The sequence below is a fragment of the Lycorma delicatula genome, chromosome 7, assembly GCF_047948215.1.
Source record: "Lycorma delicatula isolate Av1 chromosome 7, ASM4794821v1, whole genome shotgun sequence".
NCBI lineage: Eukaryota > Metazoa > Arthropoda > Insecta > Hemiptera > Fulgoridae > Lycorma > Lycorma delicatula.
Genome location: NC_134461.1, coordinates 59,657,428 through 59,678,859, shown reverse-complemented (window position 1 = coordinate 59,678,859; position 21,432 = coordinate 59,657,428). Strand labels below are relative to the sequence as shown.

At 33.9% G+C, this 21,432-nt stretch overlaps 1 protein-coding gene across 1 annotated transcript; it reads left to right on the top strand.

Moving 5' to 3' along the window:
* Positions 1 to 547: 547 nt before the first annotated feature.
* LOC142328300 (cytochrome P450 4g1-like) lies at positions 548 to 20,637 on the top strand. Its single transcript, XM_075372007.1, has 5 exons — positions 548 to 566; positions 5,611 to 5,814; positions 7,834 to 7,940; positions 16,289 to 16,376; positions 20,444 to 20,637. The coding sequence occupies exons 1-5, from the start codon at positions 548 to 550 to the stop codon at positions 20,635 to 20,637; spliced, it is 612 nt and encodes a 203-aa protein (XP_075228122.1).
* Positions 20,638 to 21,432: the final 795 nt, after the last annotated feature.

The window sequence follows — 21,432 nt, the reverse complement described above, 5'->3', positions numbered from 1 at the left end:
AAGAGTTTTGCATTTTCAATCAAAACATACTTTAGAAAATTTAACTATTTTTTATTATATGATTTGTGTTATATACACAAGTATATAAAAAAATTGTTTTTCTCCAACTATTTCTCCATGATTTCATATTTGTTTTGTATTAAAAGAGTACTATAATTTTGTTAGAGTATAAGTAGAGGAATAAAATATTTAACGGTGTATTGGTGTTCCCACACGTTCGTTGATTACTATTGTATACTATTTGCGTAGTGCTAAAATAATATATATGTCATTAATTAACTTCTACGTTAAAAATTAAAGTTATCTTTAACAATCTTACCTCCATTAACTCTTTTTTTAATTAAATTTCCATAATTCTAATTATATTCATATAAACTTTAATAAATTACCTGAATTAGCATCAAGTAATATTGGTAGTGTTTAACTACCGTGAAGGTCTTTATAAAAACAAATATAAGAAATCGTAGCAATTACCCAAAAAGAGAACATAGTAGTTCTTGCCCTACTGACTTAAAAGATAGATCTAAACATTATCGTCCTGGTAAATATGGATCCAAAATTGTCAAGTAAGTGAAATATAAGAAATCTTAATGTTATTCAATAAATTCAACGAAAAAAAATAATTAAGGAATTACAATTATATATATGAATAATTTTCAACTTTATTTGGCTAAAATGATAATTTATGGATTAGAGTACATACAAATCTACGATAGGATACCTGTATTTCAATTATTGTCTTGGTAAAGATCGTTTTATAAGTTTATGATTTGTTTAGTTTTAGTATTAAATCTGTCCGTCAGGTTTCAAATGTTTGGCGAAATGTTATTTCTTAATATTCTACATTATTAATTCCTTTATATTCCTTACCACTAACTTACCTATAAATTTATAATTTTCTTTATGTAATAGTTTCCATCTACCAACAATCTTTAATAGTATGTTCGAGCGCTTTCGGATTATAATCAATCCTCATGAATACTGATTTGTTATAATTATAATTATTTACTTCACAGATCATTAATTATACTAACTTGAATTTTAAAAAGAATAATTATAAATATATTAATTGAACTTCAAAATGTAAAATAATGTAAACGTTATCCGTCATGTCAGTTTGTAAGTCTCAATTGTTATCTAGGAGTCACATAGGTCACATACTAATTGATACATTCATACTGACATGACAAATAATTTAAGTTTACATTATTTTGCCTTTTGACAATCAATTGTCATATTTGTAATTTTTGTTTTTAAAATTCAAGATCAACGACTGAATCTAAGGCACGGTTAGCGCCCTGGAGGTCCAACGAGCTACATTGAGACACAGGTAGGAGTTGAAAAGCTGCCGAAACTCAAACGAAATACGCGAGTTCTTCTTTGTGGAGATTTTGGACCCAAAGTTCACCTTTACAGGCTTCTCCCCGGAGATCGCCCGCTCATGGAAGACCACTACACTGCTGTCATCAGCCACGCTCAACTTCACTAGAGGACACCATTCCAAATTGGTTAGCTCCTCGTGTAGTTCCAGCTAGAACCTTCCCTGCTCAAATCGAAACAGAGACTACCGCAGGTTTTTCGTACAATGCCACCTGAACACGAGGAGCAGGGGTACCTACCCCCGCAAACCACGGAATCCGTAGCCGTAACCCGGGGACTTGTCAGCGACCTACAGATCGAACTTTGCGGTGCGAAGTGGTCCACCAAGTCCTAGACGAAACCCAGAAAGGCGTCCAAGCTATACTCTCCGGGTGCTACTCCATGCCGCTAAAATAAAAAAATTCACCAGCTGCAACGCCAGCCATTACGTTTACAGCTTATGAGAACTACCACCTAACACAAAACCAGGTCAGTGTCCGCAAATATAGTCCGAGCACGGCTGTCTGTTCTTACACAACCCCGCTAGAACAGTCAAAAACTAAAACGCTCCTTATATATGACCACCGGCGAGTTCGGAGCGAAATCGCTTCCCGAACCTGCCAAAGGGTCTGAATAATTCCTTCCTATCACGAACTACAAATGGGGACAACGATATACAAAGGAGACTTGTACTAATATCTGCTGCATCCGCTCGGCTAGCAGCTGAGATTTCAGCCCGCTCTTCACCAGTAAATCGGCCTCCAGCAGCTGCTTTGCCTGCCACTCACTTACGACCTCCAATATGATACCATGGTCGCTTGTTTTTGCTGATCCGGGAGACCAGGATCTTTTCCCTCCTTGGGTCCAGAAACTTTTACAGGGCCGTCGCTAACAACGAAGCCCCTGGACCAGGTTCAGTGGGACCACCTTAAAAATGGCCCACCTAATTTTGTTTGCCTGCGCCTGGGCGAAGGAGAAAGGCTTGTTCACCTTTTCCTTAACCCATTTTATCGATTTATTAAGTTCGCCAACGGCTTCACTAGTTACCGTATTGAAGCCTCCAACTCCCTCCACAACCTGGTCGACCTTGCCGGACAGCCGTCTCGCAACTGTGTCCAAGGCAAGGTTGGCGCCCTGGAGGCCTTTACATTTAAGTGCGAGATCCGAAACTAGCATAGCACATTCATTCAAGTAGGAGTCGACCAACTGTCGAAGCTCCAGAGCAACTCTTGACTCATTTTTATAGGAGATCTTGGACCACACTGCTCTCCTCGTTCCGTCCCAAGCTGTCAGACCCGGAGTTCACCTGCCTCACAAAAGGCTTCCCTCTAGCGACCTCCCGCTCAGGACCGATCACCGCGCTCCCGCTTTCCGCCTTAACAGACTTCAAGGGAATTCAGTCTGAATGAAGCTTTCACCTTACATAAGGCAAGGTGAGCGTTTAGCTAATTGTTTCTCAAGATGAACCGGCTGTTCATCTTGAACAGCTGTACAGCCCTGACGACGTAAAGGTAGAACACTATCCTTGCAAAAATCGCTACCGATAATGCAAATTGCAAGATTACAGTACGAGGCTAGAGGCCGAGAAGCGATGAAGAATGTTTTAATTGATTGAAATAACCAATCTTGTCTTATGTATACTTATTTGTAAAGGTTCTTCACGATTTTCACATTTGCACAGACCACAATATTAATGAAACAGTTATATTTTTGCAAGAAATATACATTATAACCTACAATCTAACTGTTGACTGTAGTCTTAACAGCCTGAAATTTAGATATTACTTTTGTTCATTCAACATTATAAAGGACAAGTAACTTTGTTTTTCACTTTTTCATTGTCGAAAGAATTGGTAGATCTATCATACATTTACTCTATGTTATACAAAGTAAACTAGGACTGCTTTTACCCCATGGCCTATGAACCATTTCTTTTGCAACTCTATGTAAAGCCGGAGATTTCTCTCGGTTTGCAATTTCTGTTGACCCAATCGGATATATAAATAGATCAGACTGCGTTAATTTCATTAATTAAATCTCATTATTCTCAAAATTCTGGATTTTATCAATGAGTTGGTTGTACTTTTTGATCCTAAGATGAAATTGATTGTGTCTAATATAATTAAATCTCTTAGTCTTAATTTTTACTAAGGCGTCAACAGTGAACTGCGTTGGAATATTTTCTGCAGTCAAAACCTGACTGAATTCATTATGAATTGAAAAATGGTACTGATATTACTGCATTTGGATTGCTCTTAAACTCAAATCTCCAGTCTGTGTCTACAAATTTAAAATGGTTCTTGGTGTGCGTTGCAGTGGGATGTCGGTTCCCTATGTCTCATCTCCATATTGGAATAAAAAAGTTACATTAAAGGCTCTAAATTTGGGTCAAAAATGTTGATTTCTCTTTTTCTTTTTGATTTGTTGCTTGCTCTTGTACAGCAGTTAATCAAGTCAAGGTAAAGAGGTGATTTGCAATCTACATTTTCTAGTGTTATGGCTACTTCATAGACTATGAAGCATTATATTTACTTTCATCATTTTGTGATCTTGTATAAAGACCATTGATACGTTAGAAGGAAATAAATTAATCATAAAACCTGTTTCAATGCACTTGCTTAAATTCATAAATCATTTTACATGCATGTGCAAACGAATTATTTTCCATACATATATATATTTTTTTTTTAAAAGTCGTCGACACCACTATACTTCCTTAGACGCATATTTAATTACGTACATTGATTTCTTTAAAATGAGAAGTACATAAATGTTTATTTCATTAATAACTTCTGATATTTATTCATTTTTTATTTTATTAATATTATTTAATAATTATTCATCGTTTTTTTTTTTTTACAAAGAGGGGTTAATAATTATTAATAAATAAATATAATTAAATATAAAAAGGTTGGTAATAGGAAATGAAGTCTGATTGGAACGAATTTAGCTTCCCTTAAGTTCCAAATATTTCATTTTTGATTTGTTACTTTCTCTTGCATGGCAGTTAATCAAGTCAAGGTAAAGAGGTGATTTGCAATCTACATTTTCTAGTGTAATGGCGACTAATAGACTATGAAGCATTATATTTACATTCATCATTTTGTGATCTTGAATAAAGACCATTGATACGTTAGAAGGAAATACATTAATGATAAAAGCCCTTTGAAAGCACTTGCTTAACTTCATAAATCATTTTACATGCTTCTGCAAACGGATAATTTTTCATACATATAATTTAAAAAAACATTGTTCTCGACACTACTATACTACCTTGTACGCATATTAAATTACATACACTGATTTCTTTAAAGTGAAAAGTACATAAAAGTTTATTTCATTAATAACTTCTATAGATTTTCTTTTTATTATTATTATTGAATAATTATTCATCATATTTTTTTTTTACAATGAGAGTTTAATAATTATTAATAAATCAATATAATTAAATTAAAAAAAAGTTGAAAATAGGAAAATGAAGTCTGATTGGAACGGATGTACCTTCCCTTAAGATCCAAATATTGCATTAATTAAAATTTTACTTAGCTATAAATCTGGTACCAATGAAAATAAATACCACTTATGATATATTGTTGAAAACCTCTCTATGAGGGCCTCTCATAGAAAAACTCTTTTTTCAGTTATGAAAAAGGGCAAAGTTCAATTTTTTGTGGATTTTTTTCCTTTTTTGGACACTTTTTTTCAGTATATTACAATCAAAAAGGGAAGTGCACAACTAGATGTCTAATGTCTAAAATCTAATCTGCGAATTTTAACAGAGTGTAATACTTTCAAACTACAAAGTAATTATGTAACAATCGATAACAAATTTAATGAAATATTTCCTAACCTTCTTTCATGTTTTCAAATTTTTATTTAGTTTCTAAATTTCAACTTAATTTTACCGTGTTGTTAGTTTTTTAAATCTATAAATTTATGCAGGGTGCTGATAATGAGAATATACGTATACCTTATAATTGGTAATTTATCTTTAATATACAATAAATTTGAATCTGTAAACAAATTATTAATTTAAAATATAAATAAACACACTATGAACAAATTTTTTAAGTTTAAATAAATTTATTATTACTAATATTATTTTCTATTGTAAAATTGATTGTATTAATATATTGTTTTTAGAGAAAATTGATTGTTTTAGTCAGTTAGTTTCTCCTTTCTATCTCGAAGACCATCTTTTGAGATGGATTTTTGTACAACTGTTAAATTGATTTTTTAATTTTTTTATAGTGGCGTGGATGGCAAATGTAAGAGAAGATTTAGACGTTGCATGCTATAAAATATTCTTGGCTATTATGGCACTTCTAGCTATGTCATTAGTTTGGCATTACTGGAAAATAATTAGAATAGAAAGAACAATTAAAAAGATGCCCGGTCCTCCGATATGGCCTATCACTGGAAATGCTCATTTGTTTTTTGGTCTGAATGAGCATGGTAAGTTAGAAATTATTAACCTATTTATAAGATTGTATTTAATAAGTTTAATTAAACAATATTTATTCATAGATTTATGTTTCCTGAATTTAAAAAAAATCAATGTTTATACGATGAAAATAAAAACGTGTAATTTAAACTAAAAATAATAATTTTTAACAATTATTACATTGACCTAACATTATTTGTTATGTACACTGTTTAAAACTAACATGAATGGAAAATTTTAGACGATGATTTTTCCTTTATACTTGATGTAAACCTCGGTACAAAACGTTACCTCAGCTTCCTACAAGCTAAGTAGAAAATGCAATAAAATTTATTAAATTTGTTTTTTATTGTTTTATACAAGTAATACCGTTTATATAAATAATAAGATATTCAAATAATACTATGGTATCATTCTTTCCAGTAATAATGCTATACTAATAACATATAAATCGATGATTCAAAGTTAAAAATTTACCCACATTAATATCCAATAAATTGAGAGAAAAATCAGGTGCAATAATGTTTTTGATGTACAATAATATTTTAAATGGATAATGGACAAAAGTTGTACAGAAATTAATTCTGGTCAAAGGAATGTAATAATTATAGTAGAATGAAACAAGAAATATTAGAAAACTGCGAATTTTATTTAAAAACAGTACACTAAACCAAAACGTATTATACGCAGCAGTTTATAATGATGCACAAAATGAGCCCGCCATTTTCAGCATATTTCGTGGCACTAATAAATACTTAATATATTCCTGTCATTAATAAAAAAGTAACTTTTATTTAATTTTATTTTAAAATTTTTGGGTAAATTTCGGTTATTTTTAATTTTTTTCGTAGCAATTATTAACTATAAATTTTATTTTTAGACTTTTTTCACAAAACTAAAATAAAAATTGGTTTTTGTTTCATGAAATAAGTACTTTTCTGACAAATGTAGTATAGCAGTGTTTCTAAACAAAATTCAAATTTGTGTAACTTTTTTGTTTTCTTCAACTTATCGTAAGTAATTTTGTTCAGAAATAAATTCTCTACAATATTTGTTTAAAATTTTTGTGTTTGTTTCTCATTTTAGAAAATTATTATACGTCAAACACAAGAAACAGGGTTTTATATCTAAATTTACAGGGTTTCACCGAAGATTTCTCAAAAACTATTGCAGATAGTTTTAGGCCTTAGACCTATTTTTTCCGGCTTTTTTAATTCAACAGCAATAATAATCCCTAATTTTGCCCCTTATGAAACGTCTTAAAAAATTCGGTACGACCTCATTTTACCAGGGTAGCTGAAAAACGAGGAAAATTTAGTAGCCGTAACTCGCAAACAAAGCATTTTTGGAGATGTGTTTATTTGAATTTTTTCCATTATATTCACAAATAGAAAAGGCTATTAAAAAGTCCCGAGAAAACTTCGCAATACACTATATATATATATATATATATATATATATATATATATATATATATATATGTGTGTGTGTGTATTAATTGCACTCCTACCATGTTTTTAAATAATTTTTTGCACATTTCAAGACAATATGGAAAAACTTAATTTTATCTACGCAAACAACGCAAATTTTTTTCTTCCTATCCCGTAAGTTTTATTTTATATGTTTGAATCTTAAAAAATTAAAAATTATTTTAATGCTAAAGTTAACCATCACTAGTTTTAGTTAGTAAAGATATAAACACGTGCAATTCCCTTAAAAATCTATATTTTACACACATTAAGTAAGTACCAGTAAAGTGTTTGTATAAAACTTACAGTAATTTGTAATTAGAAATTAGGCAGTAATTAGAAATGTTAACCAACTGGCTATCTACCAATACGGGTGCTCGTACTTGCAATTTAATTACATATATAATTAAAATAATCAAAATAATCAATATAAATGAATTTCTGCTTCATCATTTTTAATATAAACTTTTTTTTATGATCAAATTCAAACATTTTATTAATTAAATATGAACATAATCAGTATACATACCTGCTATTTTTTTTAATTTATTTACTTTTCAGAACTAATTCAAAAATCAATGCAGATAATTGAAGAATATGGAGGCTCATGTCATTTGTGGTTTGGACCATACTTGATGGTATTTTTGGCAGAACCAAGTTATATTGAGGTATGGATTTAACTGAAATAAATAAAATTTCATATCTTTTTTATAAGTACTACGTAAGTAGTGGTTTATTGGCACTAAAAGTTTTTGGTGAACGACTTGAATTCAATGAATTAAATATGATTGATTATATTTGTTTAATTATATATTATTTAAATGTTTAAAAAAATTAAAATATAAACTTACAGAAAATTATTTTTTCTTATACATGAAAGAAACGAAATCTCCAAAATCGGCCCACCATGTTTACTTTTTAAACGTCAGTAATCTGGCACAACTTTAATTATCAAGAAGATTGAGAACCAAAATATATTAATAATTGTAACATTTTTGTTGATGCTACTCTAGTCAGCGATCTCCTGTTTGATTGTGTTGAGCTGAAGATCTTGTATGGAATTTTTATTGACTTACCAGGGAAAAATACACAATATTTTCCTTATGAGTTTGGTTTGAAAATTGTCATGAACCGAGAAATGATAAATTTCCATATCACATCGGTGCAAAAAATAAAACCAATGAGTCATAGGTAATTTCAATTTCACCCCGATTTTAGTTTGGATGGAATGCGAAATAAGGAACAACTAATTTATTTTTACAACTACGATGAGTTGAGAACTTTCGAATGAGTTCGAGATTTTTTATTAAATTGTAAGCACTGATCATCCAAATACAGTTCTATGAATATATAGAAAAAATTGCAAAGCAGAATTTTAAATTCTTAATACCACTACTATCTCACGGTAATTATAATTCGAAAAAAAATTATCGTTTAAAATGACTACAAAAAAAAATTAACTTCTACAATTTAAAAAGATATTTTATTGCTGGATTCTTTCAATGTATTTTGTTATCTTGTTACCTTTTCAGAAATACTAGCCGGGCAGTGTGTAGCGTTTAGCTAGGGGAAAAAATAATAAGTATAATAAATGTTAATGTTAAAAACCTACTATTTATAATACACAATACAATTTGTTATACAGTTGTTAGTTAATTATTTTCCGTTAGATTGCAGCGGTTCATTCAAAATTTGAGCACATACAAAAAAAAATCTGATGTTGATGTCACGTGATTTCCTGGTACGCGTGTTAAATTAGGTATATACAATTTTTTTAAAATGTAAAGTACATAAAATTTTATTTCATTAATAATTCTGATATTCTTCATGTATTTTTATTATTGTTATTATGGAATTCTTATATATTTAAAATCTTTTTACAATCAGAGGTTAATAAATATTAATAAATGAATACATTTAAATTAAAAAAAAAAACAAATTAAAAAGGAAAAAAAGGAGATGAAGTTAGATTCAAACCGATGTGCCTTCCCCGTGTAAGATAAAATTATTTCAATATTTTAAATTTTATTTGGCTATAACTCTGGGACCAATGAAAACAAGTACCCTATGTTGAAAACCTTACTATGAGGGCTTATTACTGCAGTTAAGAAAAAGTTCAAAGTTAATTTTTTTTTGGGATTTTTTAGACACTTTTGGTCCAGTGGATTGTAATCAAAAGGGAAGGTGCACAACTACATGTTACAACAATCCTGAATCCAAAATTGTAAGATCCTATGACTAATCGTTTTTGAGTTATGTGAGATTCATACGCATATACGTACGTATGCACAGACGTCACGCCGAAATTAATCAAAATGAATTCAGGAATAGCCAAAATTAATTTTTCTGTTGAAATTTAACAACCAAGACATTTTTGACTTCCTTTACTTCGTACAAGGACGTAAAAAGTTTAAAAAAATTTTGAAGACAAGAGATTTATTTTGGAAGATGGTATTGCTGCACTTGCTTGGGCCATTATAATATAGGAATTGAAAAACACAACTTCTTATTAGAAAATTAAAATAAAATTTTGATAACTCAAATATTTATTTATTTTATTTGTTAATTTTATTTTAAAAGGCAAAGGTCTTTTAAAATTTGGTTATACTAAACTTTTAATAAATAAACTTTAACGATAATTAGGCTTTAACTTTGGATTAAATAGAAATAATACGTTTTTATTACGTTCACACATGTAAACACATACACACAAACTACTTACTAACATTTTTCTTGAAAAGTGACTTTTAGTTAGGAGTAAATTAATATGTTGCTTTTTTAAAAACTGCCATAGATTTTGATACTTATTATCTTATAAAACATGGTATTCAAGCGGTACTAATTGAATTTGCTTTCTCTGAAAGCAATGATTTAGCATTCCACCAAAAGCCACCGAAATGAACAAAATAATTGTTCTTTTACAGGGCTAAATACCGTTATTGAACGGATTGATATGATTTGCGGTAATTGGTTTAACTGGGTGAAAAATAAGATAAGAAACCAATCATTTTTCACGTCGTTAAATTACGTTATATTATCTTACATTAAAATTAAATTAATATTAATATAGAAATATTAATTTAAAATGTAATGGAAACGACGTCAAAACTGCTAAACTATTTATGTAATCTACAACTGAAAAATATTTACTTCCAAATTTTCGAATTTCTACAAAGTTAAAATGTAATTGTATGATTTTTCAGCAACTTTAAATTAAAATTTTTAGAGAAATCTACATTCATGAAAATTGTCAGTAAAAAAATCGCAAGTTTTAAAATCATAAGTAAATTGAATTTACTAAAATTAAAATAAAAATAAAATTAAGTTAAAATTGTAAATGGAATTTATCAAAAATTAATGGAATTTTTTGATGAAAGTTAACAAGCTATAATATCATTTTATCTTTTGTATATGAATTTTTTTATTTAATTTTTATTTTAAAATTTCTGTTGCTTGTTCGTCTTCAAAAATTTTTATCGACTTCACTGCACAAATATAAATTTAAAAATTATTTTGTAACCAACGGCAAAATTTTCAATTTTTCCATATAATCTACAACTAAAAAAAAATTACATCAAAATTATAGAAATTTCTACGAAGTTAAAATATAATTATGTGATTTTTCAAGAATTATAATCAAAATTATCAGACATCCATTCATGAAAATTGTCAGTTAAAAATTCGCAAGTTGTAAAAGCAAAAGTAAAAGATTTTAATGGAATTTACGTTGTTGAAAATCAACATGCTATTTTATCGTTTGCATATGGGTTTTTCTGTTATTTAATTTTATTTAATAAAATTAAAATTAAAATTTTTTCTCTATTCTGTATTTTATAACATTTTATTAAAAATATTTAATATTAAACATTATATATATATATATATATATATATAATGTTATATATACTTTAAACTTTATATATATATAAAGTTTATTATAATCGCAATTATAATAAAATAAACCCCTAACCCAGCAAAAAATAAAAAACAAATCCAACAAAATTAAAACAAAAAGGAATAAACAAAGAAATAACTAACCCAAAAAACTCCCTGGTTCGAATCCGGTCAGGCGTGGCATTTTCACGCAAGCTACAAAACATTCATTTCAACAGCTGAAGCAATACCTAACGGTAGTCCCGATGGGTAAACAAAAAATATACTGTCCAGGGTTGGAGCCCTCTGGGTCGAACTGAGAGTTGCAGACTTATTTTATAAAAGATAATTTGGTTAACTGGCATTTCTCCCATCACCACCCCATTCGGTCACCCTAGAGCAAAGACCAAATGTTCCGTGCCAAGAACGGCTACTGTGCCTCAAAATCGGTTTAGCGACCCAAATCCTAAAAGCACCTAGTGAGCTACCTAACGTGCGTGAGCGAATCAAGCAAGGTGCCGTACAGCACCCGCTTAAGTGTCCCAATCGCTCACTTGACCAACATAAAACTAGATCGGGGAGGCGCACCCCTTGTGACAATTTAAAACTATATGTATCTATTAATAAAAAAGACAGCAATTTTGGCTGCCACGCCTCGGTCGCTGTATGCCAGTTAGTACCTGTTCACCATTTAACAGCGCTTGGATCTGATTTGGCTGATGGCCAGCCCTATTCCCAAGGTTGGTTTCCAGCAGCAGAGCTGTAGGAGTCCAATTACATTTACATTTAATAATCCCTTAAAATTAACGATGACGGTTGAACATAGCAACCTCATCGAGGAACTCCCACACGGTCCGACAGTGCGGCTCTCGCTACACTGCCTTGCCGCTTGTGAGCGGCCAGGTTTCCCCCTGACCTCTAAGTTCCGGGTGGCTTGGTCTCTGGCCCCCCCAAGAGCAGGGCAGTCGTACATCATATGTACATTCGACTGGACCTCCCCGCAGACACACAACTCATCAGCCACCAGGCGAAACCGAAACAAATATTGGTTTAGATTAACATGGTTGGTGAGCACCTGGGCACCCGACGCCCTTAAAAAAGAACTCGAGGCATACCATCCCCCTAGATCCTGTATAAAACTATCTTCCCTTAGTCGTGGTGTGCCATTCAAGCTGCCATGCCTCCATCGCGAGGCTTTGTAGCCTTTTCCGCAGATGGAAGATGGGCAACTGGACGAAATTTTGCTCCGGTGCATTGTGATCACCGTTCCGATCCGGTTCTGGCCCGGCTCGAAACCGCATCCCAAATGCCTCGGCCTCCCGACCTCTTCGCAACTTCCACATGACTGCCCGAATTTTCACCACTAAATCGATTGGGAGAGCCTTTCCCAATACAGTAGTAGCCTCATAGGAGGTTGTTTTAAATACACCAATGCATACTATCATGGCTCTGCGCTGGGCACTTCTTAAATTTTAAAGTAGTGCTCTATTTCTTTCCAACCTATGCGCCCAAACGGGTGCCGCGTATGCGATCATACTTTCGAAGACGCCTCGGTCCAGGTACTTTCGCCGACAGTCATCGGCGAAAGCCTGGGCCGTGACTCCTTCTGGGAAAGTCAATCCCAGAAATCCGTCAAACACCAGGTTCCACAGCAGGGGACCAAGAACGGAACCCTGCGGGCTTCCCCTGGTGACGGATTTTTTCACAACTATGTGCGCATCTTTAAACAGAACCGTACGGTTAGACAAATAGTCTCTTACCACGGCCTGTGTGGCTTCGGGAACATTGCGGCGTTCCAAAGCATAGAGGACAGAACTCCAACACAAGGAAGGAAATGCTGCCTCTATATCAATAAAAATAGCCAAAACGTATTTGCAGTCGGCGCTTTCCACCTCGGTAAGAGCATTTAAGATGCAATCCTCGGTGCCAACCCCTTTCATGAAGCCATACTGGCCTCGATTTAGAATACAGTTCATATCGATGCTTTCTTCGAGCCGTTCCACAACCAGCCTTTCAAGCAACTTGCCGAGGACCGGCAAGAGGCTGATGGGTCGATAACTGCCGACCTCACCAGGATCCATTCCAGGTTTCAGGAGTACCCTTACCAAAGCCACCTTCCAGCAACCCGGAAAGCAGCCCCAGCTTAGGCATCCCGTGAACAGCCTGCCGAGAGGCTCCCTTATGACAGGCAATAAATGATGGAAAATATCCGGGTCAAGTTGGTCAATCCCCGGTGCCTTCTTTAATGCCATTCGAGAAACCACCCGGTCTATATCTTCGGGTTCCACGGTCCGAACGCCAGGGAATGGTGTTTCACCCGCTCTAACGCCGATTTCCGCTTCACCCTCCGGAGCATCTGGAAACGGAGTATCCAGGAACGCCCGGTAAGTCGCCACAGATGTTATTGTGTGGTCACGACCACCTAACCCGCATCGAACACTGGACAACACGTCCAATGGCTTTTGCTTGTAACAAGTCTTTGCGAGCTGCCAGGGATCGCGTTGCAATTCGCGCATGGAGTCTGTCCAAAACTTGAGTTTGGCTTCCTTGATGGCGTGAACATATGTGTTACGGGCACGCCGGTAGATCCGAAGACGCTCAGCGTGCACGTGGTTAACGATAATCCCCGTTAGGGGGCAGCGCTGGTATCTTGCCCGAGCGGACCTCACTCTTGCGCGCAGCACACTAAGGTCAGAGGACCACCATTTCTTGCCGGGCCTCCGTCTGCCTTCCACAGACGACCCCCCGGAAAATGAGGTCATGACGGCTCCAGGCACGCTCAGATCAGCGGACTGGCTGCTTGTGACGGGTCCGTCCATTGGCCTAGGCCGCCGTAGGACCTCGTCGCAGCCAGTCTTGATGGCCCGGCCGATTAGCTCCGCCATCAATTCCACCTCCTCCCTGGACTCCATGCTCCACTGCAATCCCTGCAATGCAGCATCGCATACCCGCCTCAGCCTGCGCTGATCCAGGCCCCTTAGGTTGTAGCGACCTGGATTTGGTGCCCCTAGACCGCCTCCGTAAGCAATATCATAGGTTATAAAAGATAATTGGTTAACTGGCATTTCTCCCGCCACCACCCCATTCGGTCGCCCTAGAGCATAGACCAAATGTACCGTGCCAAAAACCGGCTACTGTGCCTCTAAACAGATTTGCGACCTCGTTATCCTAAATGCTCCTAATGAGCTCCTATCTTGCGTGAGCGGTTAAGCTGGGCGCCGTACAGCACCCGCCTATGTGTCCCTACCGCTCACTTGTCACATTAAAACTAAATCGGGGAGGCGCACCCCTTGTTACAATTAAAAACAAAGAAAAGTTACATTAATAAAAAGACGGCAATTTAAACCGCCACGCCTCGGTCGCTGTTTGCCAGCTAGTGCCTGTCCACCATTAAAGCGCTTGGAGCTTATTGGCTGATGGCAGCCATTATTTCCAGGAAGGTTTTCCACCGACACGCCACAGGAATCAATAAATCCCCATTAAAATTAAACTTAAACTACCGATGACGGTTGAACATCGCAACCTCATCGAGGAACTCCCACACGGTCCGACAATGCGGCTCACGCCACATTGACTCGCCGTTTATGAGCGGCCAGTTTTCCCCCTGACCTCTAAGTTCCAGGGTGGCCCGGTCTCTGGCCCCCCCAAGAGCAGGGCAGTCGAACATTAGATGTTCGTTCGACTGGACCTCCCCACAGACACACAACTCATCAGCCGCTAGGCGAAACCTGAACAGATATTGCATCAAATTCACATGGTTGGTGAGCACTTGGGCACCCGCCGCCCTTAAAAATGAACTTGAGGCATACCATCCCCCCAGATCCTGTATAAATCTATACAGAGATCTTCCCTTAGACGTGGTGTGCCATTCATGCTGCCATGCCTCCATCGCGAGGCCCCAAAGCCTCTTCCGCAGGCGGGAAATGGGCAACTGTTCGAAATTTAGATCCGGTGCATTGTGATCACCGTTCCGTTCCGGTTCTAGCCCGGCCCGAAACCGCATCCCAAATACCTCGGTTTCCCGACCTCTTCGCAACTTCCACATGGCTGCTCGAACTTTCACCACTAAATCGATTGGGAGAGCCTTTCCCAATACGGTAGTAGCCTCATAGGAGGTTGTTTTAAAAACACCAGTGCATACAATTAAAGCTCTGCGCTGGGCACTTATTATAAAAGATAAAAGAAATATTTTATTAATTATAAAATATTTATAACTTACAAAGATATATTTATAAGTTAAAAAAAAATTATTTTAATAACCTTCGCAACTTTACACACTTTAATTTATTAAACATTTTATGTAAATATATAAAAATATTTAATACACATACCTTGTGTCCCAGAAAGTGATATACCTATTTGATTTATTATCAGTCGCCCATGCCCCCACGGATTCTATTGAAACATACAGATGTTTTAATGAAGCTTCTAAAAGTTTACTGTGAAAATTTCTGCCTTCTAGGATGTATACGCGAACAAATGAATGCCGGCTTTCAAATAAAAACATAAATTTTAGATAAACCAAATTTTTTATTTATTACAAATTAATTCTAAAAGTCGTTAAACCAAGGTGATGTATTGTTAAACAGCTATTCAAATTGCATAAAACAAGTTAATAAGTTAGTAATAAACTTGCTTCACTATCTCGTGAAAACATTTTAATAGGATTAAAATTGAACAAAAATCTAAATGTTGTGCATGGGTCATTGCATTTGACAATTTAGCAGTCCATTAATATTTCAGAGCTGAATTTCCTGATATTGATACGGCAAACAAAAAGGCAATTTTTAAGTGGAAGTTATTTGTTTTTGTTTTTTTTTAAATTGTAAACATTTACTTTAGGTAACTATAATTAAAAACAGGATATTGGTGAACTTATGAGGAATATTAGATATTTCAACTTTAATTACTATTTATTCATTAACACAAAACTATCATAATAATAGGATTTATAGTGTGTAATAACATATTAAACTATTCATATAAAAAATACATATTCCATGCCAATAGTTTTGAAGAAAGTAAAAAGACAAAGTGTATCTTTACATTTTTCATCTATTTGATTATATTCATGCACTACATTACAAACTACATTACGAGTGAAAGAGATACGTAAAATTTGTGTTTTTATTTGTTTTTTCAGGTAGTATTGAAAAGTGAATATGCATCAAACAAAGATCCCACTTATAGATTTTTAAACCCAGCAGGAGAGGGAATTTTTATTGCATCAGGTAATTTTTTTTTTTTTTTTATAACGACGTAGTAACATTACAATCTGTTCAGCAACATAATTGAATAAGAAGTAAATAAGATGTATTCGATTTAACATTAAGTTACCACAGTCCCAGAGGCTTGTGACTTAATAATGAAATAGCAGAACATTCTGTATGCTAGACTATAGTCACCTAATTAAAACTATTAGGCAAACCAAGAATATTTTTTCTCAGCAATCTTTAAAAATAATTGATCGTGTTAAGTAATAAATTGACGCCAAAAAATTCGGCTGCCGATAAAAAACGATTTTGATACCGTAGGCTGACCATCGAGATTACCTGCCAACGATTCACAACTTAAGATCACTTTATATAAGGTTATTACTTATATACCAGGGTATGGAATATAACCAAACACTGCAGAAACATTTTCTGAAGTGTTTTTGTTTGGTAGCGTTCAAGTATGTTAATACTGGAGTTGCACGTTGTACCCCACAATTCAAGTCCGTAAGTCCAAACATGTTTCAAAACGGATTTATAAATCAGTCATTCACTTTGTGCTGAAAGCCGAGTCCTATGTCGTATCAGCCAATACATGTGTTTGTACTTAAGCTCCAACTATTTCCCCTAGAAGTGATATATTTCGTCCAAGTAAGTCGTGGATCAAGATGAAAACCCAAATATTTAGTCTCTTGAGATATCAGAATCGAGACATTGAAGAGAAAAACAGGAGGACTGTGTTCCTTACAAAGGATGTACGTGACGTGGTTTGGTTTTGTTTCGTTCACTTTTATTTTTCAACCGGTAAGTCACGATTCGAGAAGAGTGATGTATTCTTGAATAAAACTAGACGCAGTAATCGGATTTTCATGTACAGCAGGAATTACAGTATCGTCAGCAAACGTTGCAACTGTATTATCTGCCGTAATTGGCAAATCAGTTGTAAACAGAATATACAAATGGGTCCGAGAACGCTTCGAAGAGGTACCCTTGGTTGTATAAGGAACAAATTCGACAAAATCTCTCCATGTTTAAATTGAAAGCACCTGTATTCTAGATAAGAGTTTAGTACCGCATAGAAAACATGCGGTAAAACCTATTTCAGTTTACAAAGCAACCATACATGCCAAACCTTATCAAAAGCCTGACTGACATCAAGGAAAACCGCTGAACAGTACTGTTTCTTGTCTAGATCATGATTTATAAGATTAGCAATCCTGTTTGCCTGCTCCAGAGGAGAATGTTGCTCTCTAAACCCAAATTGGTGAGACGGAATGTGATCGCCCACGAACCGCTTCAGTCGTTTCAAAAAGAGCCTTTTAAAGACTTTAGAGAGTACAGGAAGCAGACTGACAGGACTAGAAGATGTTACATTTGTGGAGTTTTTACCCGGTTTTATTATAACAATTTAAAGTGAAATTTTCCACGAACCAGGAAAATGACCAATTCGGATATTAGCATTGGAAATCAAAGTAATCCAAACATACCGCATGCCGACGTAGTGACTGGAGAACCCGACGGTGTCAAATTATACCCTGGCGCCTTTGCTGGATGTATTTCATCTGCGTAATCGACAAAGATATTTGGAAATGAGAAGCGCAATAATCGGAGATTACTCTGATCTCCTCCGGATCTGTCTCGACTTAATTGGCCTGGAATACGTCGGAAAAGTGTTGAGCAAATAAGGTTGACTTTTCTCCTGAATACTTCTCGCCCACGTTCTGTCAATACTACGGAGAGGAGGAATAATCTGTAAGGGGTGTCTTGAACGACTTCGCAGTTTTCCATAAAGTGTACTCAGAAGCATTCCCATCAAAAATATTCTCAATGTAGGATTGAAACGAATTGTAGTTAAATGTTTAAATTAGCCTTTCAGTTCTTGAGAAGCCCTTTTAAATCTTCCCTTATCAGCAGGGTAACTAGTTCTCTGTCATACGCGTCGTAATCTTCGGCGTTCTTTCATCTTCTCTCTGATGATGACCAGATACATAATTTGAGATGGGGTAGCAAAATCCAAATTGCGACAACCACGTGGTAGCCTGCGAAAGGTTCTGTTTGTGTTCAAGTGATATATAGTGAGAAAACGTACTTGTAATAATAACAGCGGTACCACCGTGCGCATTCTCTGATGGGTGGTTGGTGCAATGGATTGGATAGCCATGCAACTTGGCAAAATGTTTATCAGTGAGTGAACCCTGTTTTAGACACAAGCATTACGAAAATCTTATTAATATTTACAAACGCTTCCAAGTTCAGCTTCTTTAACAATTCGTTAGCATTCCAGATTGCTAGTCATAAATTTAATCATTTTCCCTCAAGACGTCTCAAGAATAGCCCGAACATGCTGTCCATCATAATCCCCATCATTTGCTGAAATATTTGAATCTATGGTCTACGATATGCATGACCGCTTGAAAATTTTGGTTGTCAGTATCTCGCTGACCATAGAAAGCACCCATTTTAACTCGTTCAGCTTAGGTAGGATCGGAAACATTCAGCCCATTCTTATATCCATTATCATTGCTATCAGAGGATCAATACATTGTAATTTTCTCAGAATTGGTAGAACCAGAAATATTCAGCCCAAGAATAAAGCAAACAATATTGTTGTCGTCAACATTATGACTATCACAAACATGAGAATCATTGCCACCCGCCCAGACACCCACACATCTCCTCTTTTGGCATGCAGACTGTTGTCATTGATAGCAGTATTAGCATCACTGACAGTAGGATTGCCAGTAATTACAACTCCGGAAGACAGGGCTGGGTGAGATGGAAAGATCTTAGTCTTATATTGTTGTTAAACTTTACAACCTTTGTAACTCGCCGGATGTTGGTCGCTGCAATTAACGCAGGAAGCCGGGACCTGTGGTGCCATAGAACACTACGGCAAGACGTAGAACACTTCCGTAGTGCCGTAAGTCACTACGCGAGATAGGAACCATAATGACTTTATTTAATTCAAAGAAAAGATTGCAAAATCTCTATTACAGGCTTTATTGATTTGTGTGCGTTTTCACCATCTTTTTGCCACAAAATATTATGCTGCGAACGTTTGTTATACTGTACATTGAAGAAAATAATGCACCAAAAAAAAAAATTTTCCGTGATTGGTTTTCCTAATAGAAAAAAGTAATCTATTTATTTATAAGGCTAATTTTTACGACTTCAATTCTATTTTTACATTGTACATACGAAACGCAGTTTTCATCTAGCCTAGAGAATAATCCAAAAATCAATTTACAATTTTAATTCATTCATCTGATTTTTATTATCAGTTATTATGTATGATACGAAATGAAATAAAAGTAGAGTTAGTAAAATAAAAATTGTACTAACTTTAAAACAGCTGTATTTTAATTCATGTTTATAACAGATTTGGTGGAAAAACCATTTATTATAAGCCTACTTTTTACGGCTTAAATTTTGTTCTTACTGTATATAGAAAACGCTATCGAATCTTGTTCACAGAATTATCAAAAAAAAAATGAAGTTACATTTTTAATTTTAACAATTGATTTTTATCAGTGCATATTACATACCATACGAATGGGAATTAAATTAGTTAGTAGTAAAAAATTTGTACCATTAGCTGCAAAAATCTGCATTTTTATTAATGTTCGAACAGTTAAGATGTAGAAGAAAATTTTGGTAATGAGTTTATTTTTTCATTTTCAAAATCATACAAAAGAGCAATTTTTGTGTTAAGGTGATTGATTCAGTAGTTTATAAATTTTTCACAAACTATGAAATGAATTTTCCTGCTAAATAAAATATTTAATTAATTAAATGATAAATAATATTTACAATATATTGTTCATTATGTTATAAATCTAATCTGAAATTTTATTTGTAATAAAATAATTGTATTTGTATTTTGGTTACGATAATGAATACGTTTTTATTTAAACACAATATAATTTAATTTAAACATAATTATAATTGCTATTTTTTTTTTAATAATACTGATTTTTTTCTATCCCTGTCAATCTGTTACGATAGTACCGCTGTACCTACATATACTTCTACTGTTTTATTAACATAGAAAGATATTTATTTTTATTAATAATTCTGTTTTATAGGAGAAAATTGGAAACAGTTACGTAAGATGGTTAATCCCACATTCAATCAAAAAATACTAGAAGGTTTTACAAAATGTTTCAATGAAGAAAGTAAAATTCTTGTTAAGGTATTGGAAAAGAAAGTTGATGCACCCACATTTGACATACACGATTACGTCGCAAGAATGGCCCTGGATATACTTTGTGGTAACTGAAAAATATTATAACTCATATAACTTGTATGAAAGTATTTTTCGCTAAAAACCTTTATCACCTGTAACACAAACACTTCCCAATAATCTGTTCCGGATTATGCCTTTCTTTCTTTGTATTTTGTTCTCGATCATTTTTAATTTAAATAGATTTTTGTTCATCAGAATATTCTTTGAACATTAGTTTATTAGTAAACTTTCAGTTACCAAATTATTTAAAAATTTACTTGGCTAAAAAAGATTCGTTTTACATAGTACTTTCGAATCGTTTTGTATACTTGTAATAAATGGAATTCTTTAAGAAATAATTTGTACAAAAAATGAACTATTGTGTAAATATAATTTAATTTAAATAATAGCAAAGTAGATTTTAGAAAAAAATAAAACATGTTTTTATTTTTCACAGTCCAGAAACGAAGAAAATTTCCTGCGCTCGTTCAGTGAAAGAGAAAAGTAGAGGGATCTATCAATTAAATGAACCACGAAAGGGTTATCCAAGACCCAGTATATTCTTTAATTTAATCTTTCAACACACTAAACTCTTTTATTACCAATAACTGCTAATAATTTAACGGAAGATATTTTCTACACTTTTTTTTTTTTAAATCAGAAAAAAACAATCATTATCAATATCATATCAGTTTTCTTTCTTGATAAATTTGTGATCAGTGAGTTACAAATATTAAGGTCAAAACAGGTAAAAATTTATCATAAAAGATGTCAAAATAGAATAAAATTTATTTTGATAAAAAACTCATTTTCATCATAAACAAATTAGGTTTGCAACTTCTCCGTATT